This window comes from Diorhabda sublineata, chromosome 7 (assembly GCF_026230105.1).
Source record: "Diorhabda sublineata isolate icDioSubl1.1 chromosome 7, icDioSubl1.1, whole genome shotgun sequence".
Lineage (NCBI taxonomy): Eukaryota > Metazoa > Arthropoda > Insecta > Coleoptera > Chrysomelidae > Diorhabda > Diorhabda sublineata.
Window position 1 is genome coordinate 2,922,462 of NC_079480.1, and position 12,558 is coordinate 2,935,019.

Genomic DNA, 12,558 nt, shown 5'->3' on the forward strand with positions numbered 1-12,558 from the left:
ACTCAAAATGAACTATACACGGAATTATTCTTTCCCCTAGTTACGCTTATGTGGAAAGGTGGTCAAAGTCTAAATTTTTTATTCAAATGCCAATTTTTGTTAATTATTAAGAAAGTATCTTAGAAATTGTGTAATAAACATCCTTGGACGTTATAAATATAACCTTAATTAATTTAATTGATATATTAATTACGTGATATAATATTTTAGAGCCGCATAATAAACCAGGCCTAATAATTTGAAGAGAAGTAATAACAACTGATTCCGAAGGTCAGATATTAGATTAGCGAAGTTGTTTAGTAAAGTGGGGATAATATATTGGTGGAATAGCTACTATCAAAATCGAATATCAGCAGCCTAAACATTTGGCTACTAGCGTAAACCCAGCTAATATTGCCTTGCCGTATCCGGCGAACGGAGATAGCGTATAGCAACAAGGAAGTAAATATTGTCGCGCGCGCATAGTTAACAAGTGAGCGTTGAGTGCGCATATCATCAGAGAAAAGACCAACAGTCGTTTTGTTTTCTTACGAACGTGAGTGTCTATCTTGTGTTAGAAGTGGTTTCAGTGCGAAATTTTTTTTCTGCTGTTCGCGCCGAATGACATTTCAATTTTAAAATACAATATGGCCGCCGATTCGGGAATGGATACTTGCCCCTCGCCTGAAATCGCTGATTCTAGAAAAAGACCTCTGGACGGGGACGCGGAAAACGGAGATAACAAACGATCACATTTTAGTTCGGGTAAGTCTCCAATAAGATCATTATGTTTTAATTCTATTTTCGATTATTTCCTTTATTGTTAACTTTGTCCGTCCTCGCTATGACGTACGCAACTGTCATTGTTTCAATGTCAAATTGATCGTAATTAACCCAGTAAAGAGCTGGGTAACGTCGAAGGTTGTTTGACGTTCTAATTAACGGAAGGCCTAGTGACTGACTGACGGTGACTAAGTTTCGCACCATCAGCTGGTATATAGTCGATCTGTAGGTGTGGAAAAAATGTTTTGTTATTGTAGCCTCGAAAATATTGGCAATACATAATTAGGTCACGCTGTTTTTATTTATTTTTACTCGTTTTATTAGGTGATTATGTAAATATGTGTAGTTCGGAATGTTTAATATTGTCACATTTTCAATCTTGTTTCTTTTTTTATTCTATCATTTTCTACTTGACCTATATATCGCTGAATTCGCCTTCTTTGCTCCATTGATCATGGCATGATGGTGACGTCACTCGTTTTAGTGTGTTGCAAGCAAAGGAAATCAAGAGTTATGTCATTCACCACAAATTCGCAATAGTTTAATTGATTAATGCAATAATTTCCAGAGAATGGATATTTTAAATTAATTACATTGTATTTGAAACAACAATTAATACCTGTAATGGTTATTATAGGAACAAATATAAATAAATATCAAAAACTAGCTGTAATCAACAGTAAATGATTTTTTTTTTCATTTTAAAACTTCCTAATAATGTCATATAAAGTTTTCAGGTTTTCCTCTAACGTTTGTTAATAATTATTTTTGTATATTTAACCTTAAAATTAAACTTTTAAGTAATAAACCTAATACAAATACGATATTCCCATTGTTATTGAAACTGAATTTCAATTGTACTAATCTTTCGGTGGAATTTTCCGTTAAGTTATTATACAGGGTGTAAAAAACGTATTTATAGACTCGTTGAGTATTGTGGTAGTTGTGTGGTTTAATTTGAAGAAGGGAAAGTATTTACATACTTCTTTTGAAACGACTTTAGTATTTTACTTTGTTTTATTAATATGATAAATATATTTGAGAATGATATTTCAACAAAAAATACTTACTTACATATCCGCGTATTATTAATCATTATATTGAATGAAAATAACACTGGTTAACACTGTTTTTGTCACACGAACTAGGATGTGATGATTTTTGTTTGTTTTGATATACCCTCAATTAAAAAAAATATAGTATTTTGTGTCAATCACATCCAGTTTTTTGCGTGACAGCTATATATTCTTTTCTGACCTCGTTTACGTGTTTTTGCTTAAATAACTTGATTTAGGTGACTAACGATTGCATTTAACTAAATTACGTTTGTTACATTGTAAATATGCCGCGAAAATGTTCTAATAGCCCGGGCAGTTTTTGTTATGTGTGTGGAGAATAAACTTTTACATCTCAGTGTCGAAAATTTACGCCCTTAATTGAAAAGTGGTATATAGACTAGAGATTTATTATTGTTTGATGGCCATAGTAGCCAAAATTTGGTGTGACAAAAAATATTTGTTGAATTGGTAATTGAATAAGTATGCCAAGTCTGTTGGATATTGATGAAAATATTAAATATTTATATTGTTACTTAATCAAATTTTGTTTAATGTTTTTTGGTTAAATTCAAACGTCCATTATTTATCATAAAGTAATTTTTAGGCAAATGTAAGTGAAAATATACATAATTTTGTAATAATTATTCATAATAACGATCATAAATATTGATTAGAAATTCTTTATAACCAAATATTACGTATTAACAAAAAATTCGATATTTCTATCTAACAGGAAGGACGTTTGACATTTTGTTTTTGTTGATACATAATAAAATATCACCTTTTTATAATATCAATGTTTCCCCGAATATATACAGTGCTTTCAAATGGTACCTTTCCTCTTCTTATCTCTTGAAACTACGGGGGTTACTTGAAAAGTTTCAGACGATAATCTTTTTTCTGTAAGTGAAATTTTAAGATTAAGAAACAGGAAAAAGTCGATTAACCTATTCGAAATCCAATTATTCATCACACAAATATGAGAGCAGGTTCGCCCTTTTCGTTTCAGGAATGTAGTGTCGGATCCAGGTTTCATCTTCATTTTGCTTAAACCGCGTCGATAAGGTCAGGTAGATGAATAAAAAAATCCAAAACGTCTCCCCAAACAAACTATAAGGTACATATTTTATCATTTTAAAACCTATCGATTGCAGTTCTTTTCTTAGTGATTCTTTACATCCATCATAACTCAAATATTGATTAATTTTCTTTGAGGTAGGTTTAATTTTTGTTCGATTCCTGTCAATTCAAAATGCTGTTCCGAGTCTCCTATATAGCTTCGATTTTGCATTTGGTAGTTGAAAAAAACGGAGTAACTCGGTGTTTTGCCACTCAAACTCAAACCTCAATTCGACTTTTATGGCTATATCGCAGTTTTTGACAGCCCGAACGGCCACGTTTGAATTTAGCTGAAGCGTCCAAAATGGCTGAAACATTTGTGTTATCTTCAGGTCGGAAACTTTCCAGACAACCCTCGTATTAAAGATAAACTAATGAAATTTGAAAACTGGATATTTGTGTTTGTTCATACCTAATGTAATTCAATTTTTAATGCCTAAAATTTATCATTTTCCAACTGTTTGACTTTTTTAAATGTATGTGCAGTTACAAACCAACATTCTTCAACAATAAGTTATTCTAAAACGTCAATATTGCCATGTTCTGTTGCGTAAACCTTCGATTTAAATCATCACTACAGAAAAAAATCCAAAGGTCTAAGGTACGGTGATCGAGATATCCGTTCCATTGGATCTCATCGTCTAATCTATCTACCACAGTCAAATACCATCTTACGGTACCGTAATATGAAGTTCGAAGGATTAACGCTTCTATTACATTTTGCAAATATGATTTCCCAAGATTTCTGGTCAAACTTACACCTTCTGGGAAAACTGTGTTTGTGTTTATTCCACGATTTGTTATTTTTGTCACTAGAGTAAATTGTTTTGGTATACCCTGGCTGTTGGTTAATTTCCGTGTCCAGTATTTGGTCACGGTCATTGTCTGAATGGACCTGAAAAACTAGCTACCACAGAAATCACTCAGGGCCGGAATAAGGCTATGATCAAAAATTTGTTACTAAAATTTTGTGTGTATTTAATGCCCTGTACATGTTTATTCTGTGAAATGATTTAGGGGAAGAATCAATAATCTTTTTTCCAAAATTAAGCGTTCCTGAATGTCCTAAGAAGGACATGATTATACTGAGACGACACCTGTACATGTTGATCCCAATTTTTTTACATAAATAAATATATGAAGATGATTCAGGAAAAGAACTAATAAGTTTGAAGCATATTTTTTTATTCTTTTTCCACAATACTCCCAAAAATTGAGATAAAAGTCTTTTCTATCGATATTTTCAAATCAGTATCATTTTAATTCGGAAATAACATTAAATTTAGTGTATTTTAATCACAAGACTAGCAAATTTACTAACGGGAACTTGTCATTGCTCGCCCTAACATAAAAATTAATTCACAGTATTTTTGTATCACGCCTCGTATATCAAGTTGTTTGGAGCTTAGTAAAACTTCTGTAATTTAATAATGAGGTGTCAAAATGAGATCCCTCTCATTAATTTTTGAAAATCGAGTGATCTGTACCGGTCTAAGCCTCTTGTTGACATTTCTTACGCCAAATTCTGTAACTTTTGTATCACAAACGTGTAGATATTTAGAAAAGTTCTGACTGTCGAAAAAAATCATATCACCTGTCTTCGGCTGATCTGTAATTTCATCTAGATTCATTTTCGGTATACTGTGAATCTAAATATCTTAATTGGTACGATAATTATCCGCCAATTTGTGAGGTTATGTTAATTAGATGCCGAAAACTTTTCATTTTAACCTCGTATACGTAATAGCGATTGATAAAAACGCTTGTAATGTTGATGTAATTTAACAATAATAGAAATTAAGTGAAGTTGCATTTCCAATACCGTAATTGAACTTGCGATTTCTATTTCAATGAGCGCAACCGAGCAAAAGTGATCTTCTCCTTTTATTTTTGCGTTCTTAACCTAGTTCGTCGTTTCGAACGCGTTGTCTAACGAGACCTTGAATGACTTTAGATTATATATAGTATTACGTAAACACAGAACGACGACGAACAGCGACACTACTTTTAACTTTTACATCGAGTTTGTATAACATTATATGGAATATATGAAATAATAATTAAGAACGTATTGAACAAGATACTTATATACGGGGAGGGAGAAAAAATTACTAAAATATCACTCACAATCTTACCCAAATCCTGTCAATATCATCGATACGGAAACGATATATAAAGAAGGAGAATTCTATACTGATATACGTAAACTCTTAAGCAAATAACGTTTCATAAATCAATCGATAAATATCGTATCGATATATTCAAAGAATATCGATGTATGCAGCGTAAAAAATGTCGATTTATCGATATTTTTATTTCAGAGCGTTGAGTATTCAAAAACAAAAAACATTAATGCATTTTTTATTTTCGTCAGTTCTATTTATTATTTAAATAAAGTATTATAAATTATATCTATTTATCTATCTACTGATATAGGATCCTTAGTTCCATTTCCAGATTTTAGTGATCTTGAATTTGTTGACATTTGCATTATAATGTTTTGTTTTCGAATGCGTCGCTAAATTTGTCGTATTTCCAAATGTTTCGTATGTGTTGCTACATAAATTGCAAGAAACACGTTGATTGTTCTCATCTTTAGTAAAAAAAATTCCGCACTGTAGATATTATAAATAAAAAAATGACAATTACACAACGAAAAGACACAACAAATCACACCACGTAATGTCGCTAGCCGCCATTTTACTGTACACTACACGCACATACACAAGCAACATAACACAATATCAAAGCTTGCGCGTTGATGTAAATGATTAATTAATTAAATATGAGGACAGGTAAAATATTAAAACAGTAAGTGAAATATGAAGTTAGTATATAGTAAAATAAAATAAGTTTTTTTAAAAAAATATCGAATTCGATACTCAAAAATTAATATCGAATATCGATATTTTAAGATTTCCAAAATATCGACGATATTTATCGATTAATTTTTGAAGAAATATCGATAGTTTGATATATCGATATTTTGTGCGCTTCCGAATGGTCGGTTGAATCAAAATGTTTCTTTTTTTATCCTTTATAATCTTTTTTTATAATAATCATTTGCCTTATTCACCGTAAAATGAATTATGATTACTAACAGAATTGCTACTCAAATTTCGATATATGGCAGTACAGATGTGGATATGTGAAATCTGTCATTGTCATAATAAAGTTTGGTAAATTTATACTTTCGCGGTACCCTCGTTTTTTGGTTCTAGAAAATCGAAAAATCATTCGATTTCCATGCATTTTTTTTTGAAAATCTTCGTTTTTACGACGGATTTATGAAAAAAATATTAGTTAGGTTAGGGGGGGTGCTAAAAATTCAGAAGAAATGTTCACATTTGGTTTGCTTTTCAATTTTTCAAAGTTAATTTTTAATATTGTACCCTCGTTGTTTGGTTCTAGAAAATCGAAAAATCATTCGATTTCCATGCATTTTTTTTTGAAAATCTTCGTTTTTACGACGGATTTATGAAAAAAAAATATTGGTTAGGTTAGGGGGGGTGCTAAAAATTCAGAAGAAATGTTCACATTTGGTTTGCTTTTCAATTTTTCAAAGTTAATTTTTAATATTGTACCCTCGTTGTTTGGTTCTAGAAAATCGAAAAATCATTCGATTTCCATGCATTTTTTTTTCAAAATCTTCGTTTTTACGGCGGATTTATGAAAAAAATATTGGTTAGGTTAGGGGGGGTGCTAAAAATTCAGAAGAAATGTTCACATTTGGTTTGCTTTTCAATTTTTCAAAGTTAATTTTTAATATTGTACCCTCGTTGTTTGGTTCTAGAAAATCGAAAAATCATTCGATTTCCATGCATTTTTTTTTGAAAATCTTCGTTTTTACGACGGATTTATGAAAAAAAAATATTGGTTAGGTTAGGGGGGGTGCTAAAAATTCAGAAGAAATGTTCACATTTGGTTTGCTTTTCAATTTTTCAAAGTTAATTTTTAATATTGTACCCTCGTTGTTTGGTTCTAGAAAATCGAAAAATCATTCGATTTCCATGCATTTTTTTTTGAAAATCTTCGTTTTTACGACGGATTTATGAAAAAAAAATATTGGTTAGGTTAGGGGGGGTGCTAAAAATTCAGAAGAAATGTTCACATTTGGTTTGCTTTTCAATTTTTCAAAGTTAATTTTTAATATTGTACCCTCGTTGTTTGGTTCTAGAAAATCGAAAAATCATTCGATTTCCATGCATTTTTTTTTCAAAATCTTCGTTTTTACGGCGGATTTATGAAAAAAATATTGGTTAGGTTAGGGGGGGTGCTAAAAATTCAGAAGAAATGTTCACATTTGGTTTGCTTTTCAATTTTTCAAAGTTAATTTTTAATATTGTACCCTTGATTATGATGAGTGATTTTAAGAATGTTTTTGTTCATTTAACCTCAATGTTTACTTAATAAAAAATGTACAAACGATTATATGCGAGGAAAGGTCAATTTCAAGAGAAATTATTATTTTTAATTGTAAAAACATGATGAAGCAACATTTTTGTATAATTTTTTTTTCAATTTGTTCGTTTTTTTTTGTGTAAATTATAAAAAAAAATATAAAAATTTCATTTGATTATTTGAAAAAAAGTTATACGTGAATGTGTGCATTTTCATGAACATTTAAAGCCCTGAAACCAATTTAAGTTTTAATTTTTTTTAATTCATCGAAATCGGATGATTTTTCGATTTTCTACAGATAAAAAACGGGGGGACCGCGAAAATATAAAATTAACTAAGTTTGACATTTTTAACGGTGAACATACGAGTGCTATTTGAGTTGTTCACAGATATTTGAAACATTAATTTTGGTCAAAAAATGGAATTGAATCGCGTACATTTTCGTGCGATGATTTTCGACGTGGATTAAACCAACAGTAGTGTGGCATGTCAAGCTCTCTGCAAAGAGTTTCAAATTCTTGTTCAATTGTAGTTCGGAAATCGAAAAGTGTCCGCGGTCCTATTGCAAAAACACAGTCCTTGAGAAGACCCCACAGGATAAAATCACAGGGTGTCAAGTCACATGACCATGCGGGCCGCTCAACGAATCCTCCTCTGCTTATCCATTGTCCAAAACGCGCACATATAACGCGTAGTGCGACGAAGCTCCATCCTGCATAAAATGACGGATGTTCGCTAGTGTAGAATCTTTGTCCAGTTAGCCACGTTAATCTTTGAACAGTCACTTGATCCTCAAAAAGTACAGACACGTACACACACCTCAGGCAGGTTAAATTCTTGTTCAATGAAGACGTGAGAATTCTGGTCGTTCCAGTATACGCAGTTATACCGTTCAAGTTGGAACTACTCGGAAAATTCCAATCGTGGAAGAGACTCGGACGGTAAACTCGATAGTGCATGCGTTTCAGCCTTCGTCGTAAAGAAGTTGGAGTAGTTCGGTTGCTCAACTAGCACCAGCGCCACTGTTTCCATATTTTCGTCGGTAACAGAGCCCGTTTTTAAAAATTTCTGGTACGTCTTCCACACTGTAGAACGATTTGATAGCAGCGAGTTCGGTAATTATTGTTGAAACGTAGTTTCGTAATCCGCGCTCGTACGCAGTCATGACATAACATTTAAAACACTTTCTTGAAGCGTGAACTTGTATCTGAAAACGCGTCTATTAGACAAACACGTGTTATCATGACACTGATACAACTGTCTGTAGCACGAACATGCTCCGTTTTAATCTTTTTCGACAGCGTTGCCAAGCTTATGAGCATTGCCGGACTTATGCAAATTTTTTCGAGAGCCTTGTCTGGCTTCTGTACAATTACGACATAAAAACGCTTAAGAAGCATAAAATTATTCAAAAAATACAGTGCGTCGAATAATTTGGTCGGGAATTGTATATGAACTGACTGACTACACTTGAGCGATTCATCTCCGAACAAAATAGGCAACAAGACCGCGAGCACCGAGTACTGTAGAATAAAAAGGGCACGAAATGTTTCGAGTACTAGAAACTAATGAACATTGAAAAGTGATTCTCCCTTTGAACCGCCCCCGTATTATTAATGCGTTCAACCAGTTCCAAATCTATTGACCTCGATTAATAATGCGACTGGTTTTATCATAGAATTCTGTTATTGAAAATGATCATCCGATGCTAAATAATCTCCAATTTGCGTTATTCCAATGTCGATTGCAGATGTGGTAAACAATAAATGAAGGATGCTGTATAAATATTGAGAAAAAACTTAATTACCATCCCACGTTCAATATTATATATTAGACAGATTAATCAAATTAATTTGAATAGTATTGACTCGCGTGATTTGTTTTTTTTCTTTCGCATGGGAATCTTTTATGGTTTCAAATACCTACCAATACTTCGATAAAATGAAATGACAACGTTCGATGCTAACGACATCTCTCGAACTGGCTCTATACCAAGAAAAAATATTTCTATAACGAAAGATTTGATGTAAAGCAGGGTCCACACCGGCTGACCCGGAGCCCCGGGCGGCTTTGCCAGGTTTGAAAATGCCGAGGATGCCGAGCCGAACAAAAATATAGAGTGGGGACGTGCCGAGCGGCTTCAGTTACATTTAAACCTCCGACTGAAAATCCAAAATCTTCTTCGACGTCTTTTTGGGGGCTGATTTAAAGCCATGGCTGACATAGCGACGTCATAGTCGGTAATCATTTTGAAAACACTAATACTTTAAGGAAACTTTAAAAAAAACTTCTAAAAAGTACTTTTAACGAAGTCACCAGTCTTGGTGTTGAAACTATAATGTAGGTAGAAATAACCCGGTCGGTGTGGTTTTCGGTGTGGACGTCGTGCTCGAACTTCTCCTATTCTAGTGCACAGGCCCTGGTTGGTAGTACTGATTCATGTTTAACAGTTGATTTTGGAAATATTAGCTGCTTTCCATTTACACTCAAATTATTCTCACCTGTGATGTAACTCAGCTCCTTTTCAGTATCACAAGTGAGACCTAACTGAGTTTTCCCCCGAAATCTGCACAAACTTGAGACCGTGTTTTTTAATGATTGTTGTTAAGTCAAATTAAAAGTGAGGTTAGGTCACGCTACCAGATTTTGTCATCAAAATAAGCAAATAAGTACACAATATTAAACTAATGATGTATTCAGAGAATATTAAACCATATTACGTGTTCCTCTGAGCACCGACGTCATTATTTGAGTATGAAATATCCACATAACTGAGTATCTTAACTCCTTTGGATGTAAATGGAAAGCAGGTTTTATTTAAAGTTCAAAATTTGCTTAAATCAGAAACAAACTCATACTGTAAGTGGAATATCGGGTGCAGAACCTGAATTTACACCATCAGAATCAGAATTGCGGGACTTGGTTTCTACCGCCATAAATAATTTCTTCACTGCAGATACTTTGTCTAACAACTCATAAACTTTGTTCGGAACATCTACCATCAATCGCTTCTTGCCACATAAAATACCTTGTATCAGTGGAAGCTACCTGTTTGTTTATGATCTTCTTAAGCTTCTGTTTTGTCCCCCCTTTTACACTCGTAAGCTCCATCTGCTTCTCCTACTTTCTTACCTAGTGATTACATATTAGTCCGGTCAAATTGGACCAAAAAAATAAGAGTGAAGCTACATAAATTCCCATCAAGTAAAATTGTTTAGAATACAATAGAAAATAAAATTTAAACGTTCCCCATCATTTCCGCGTAGAGAAAAAATTCTATTCAAGGTGAAAGGTAAAAAAAAAATGAGTTTTTCGTGATTAACAGTAATACGGTAAGTTTTATCATAAAAATACCTCAGACAAAAATTGTAGATCATAAAATTATCTACAAAAAACTTAACAATATTTTTTTTCTACGTGCCACCGTTTCTGATATACAGAACTTTAGCAACATATTCGTCAATTGATAGTTTATTTCATGAACTTATGACAGTTTCAATCGATCAACAGAAATTTCTTACAAATACTCAAAAGTCTCGGTTCATTTCAATATTGTAAGAAAAGTTTACTGGTGAAAATATATTGGTTAAACCATTAAATACAAAAATACAATTATTACAACTTTTTGAATCATTATATCTCAGAAACAGTGGTTTGTAGGAAAAAAAGTATTGATACGTTTTTTGTAGATAATTTTATGATCTGCAATTTTCGTCTAAGGTATTTTTCTGTTAAAACTCACCGTTTTGCAGAAAATTGCGAAAAACTCATTTTTTTGATCTTTGACCTTGAATAAAATTTTTTCCATACACGGAAATGACCGATTTTCAGATTGATGGGAATTTATGTAACTTCGAAAGTCTAAATTGACCGGAGTATATGCGATAACATATTTATAGGAAATAGGGGGACAAATCTCATCTTATAGAGCAAAAAATAACTGAGTCAAAAGGTATAACAATCTCAAAATGGCAAAATTTCGACTATTTTCGTTTTCCTGTGCACCACAAAGATAAATCCTGGGTTACATATAGGAACGTGTGTAAGATTCCTATTAGGTTGGGCTAAACAAAAATTTAGACATTAGTCTTTTGGTATATCAATGATTTGAGCGGAACCAAAAAATCATGTGAGTATTTGTTTGATTCAAACAAAGGCGTCACAACCAAATCCAAACACACTGTCCGGTACACAAACTTGTCATCGGCCAACAGACCAATACTACATAGTGCGGAGCTGCCTGTGCCAAAGCCTACAAATCAATCAGAAATCCAGGATTCCGTGCTTAGTCAACCCGATAAGGTATCTCAAGAGAGTGATTCAAGTTATGAACCGTTAATTTCAAAAAAACCTCATTAATAATTGATACAACGTGATTTCAAAGATTTAGTACGTGATTTGTATTTGTCTAAAGAACAAGTTGAGCTTTTGGGGTCCACATTAAACGACTGGAATTTACTTGTTCCTGTTACGAAAATTTCTTATTTCCCATTTCGTGATGATAAAATGAAACCTTACTTTATGAATTTTGAATATGATCCAAGTCACTGGCGATTAGTCATTGACTCATCAAAAACGATTTCGAAACCAATGTTGCTAATCAACCGAAACATCCAGTGCTTGTGGTCCGCGGTTCTGATATAAAAGAAACTTACGAGAACGGGAAGTTCCTTCTTGAAAAAATTTAATGCAGTGAACGTGTTTGGGAAATTTGTGGAGATTTTGAAGCCATTGCTCATTTGTTTGAGCTACAGTTTGGTGGCAGAAACCGAAAAAGTCACAAAGAAAGTACGGCCCAAGCGTGGATCACCTACTCCAGGGTAGAAGAATGTTGAAAATGATCTTTTAGTGAATTCTGGAGGCATACTTTTACCAACGTTGCTTAGTTGCATATAGAGCTCGGCCTGATAAAAAAAATGTGGAATCTAGACCTCAAAATGGCAGTGAAAGAGAACTTTTCCAAACTCAGCGTGTCAAAAATTAAAAAGGGAATATTTATTGGAAATGTTTTATGAATGCTGTTAAAAATAGACTTATAATTTCATTGAAAGCTTTGGGATGTAATATGTCGTCAAAAATACATATCCTGGATTTCTTACTCGAGAATTTTGGTTCATCAGTACATTTCCTTTCCTAGAAAAGGGCTATCAAGGGAAAAAAGTCTACTAATGCTAGGAGATTACTGTTGGATAGTAAATTAAGGAACGGACTTAGTGGT

General features: G+C 33.0%; 1 protein-coding gene across 2 annotated transcripts in view; it reads left to right on the top strand.

The window, feature by feature from the left end:
• LOC130446923 (RNA-binding protein Pasilla) overlaps positions 1–12,558 on the top strand; it is a 79,467-nt gene that overhangs the window by 478 nt on the left and 66,431 nt on the right. For both annotated transcript variants that reach the window (XM_056783449.1, XM_056783450.1), the window contains exon 2: positions 211–744. In XM_056783449.1, the coding sequence (XP_056639427.1) occupies positions 627–744 (118 nt within the window). In that variant the 5' untranslated portion in view covers positions 211–626. The remainder of the gene's footprint in view (positions 1–210; positions 745–12,558) is intronic.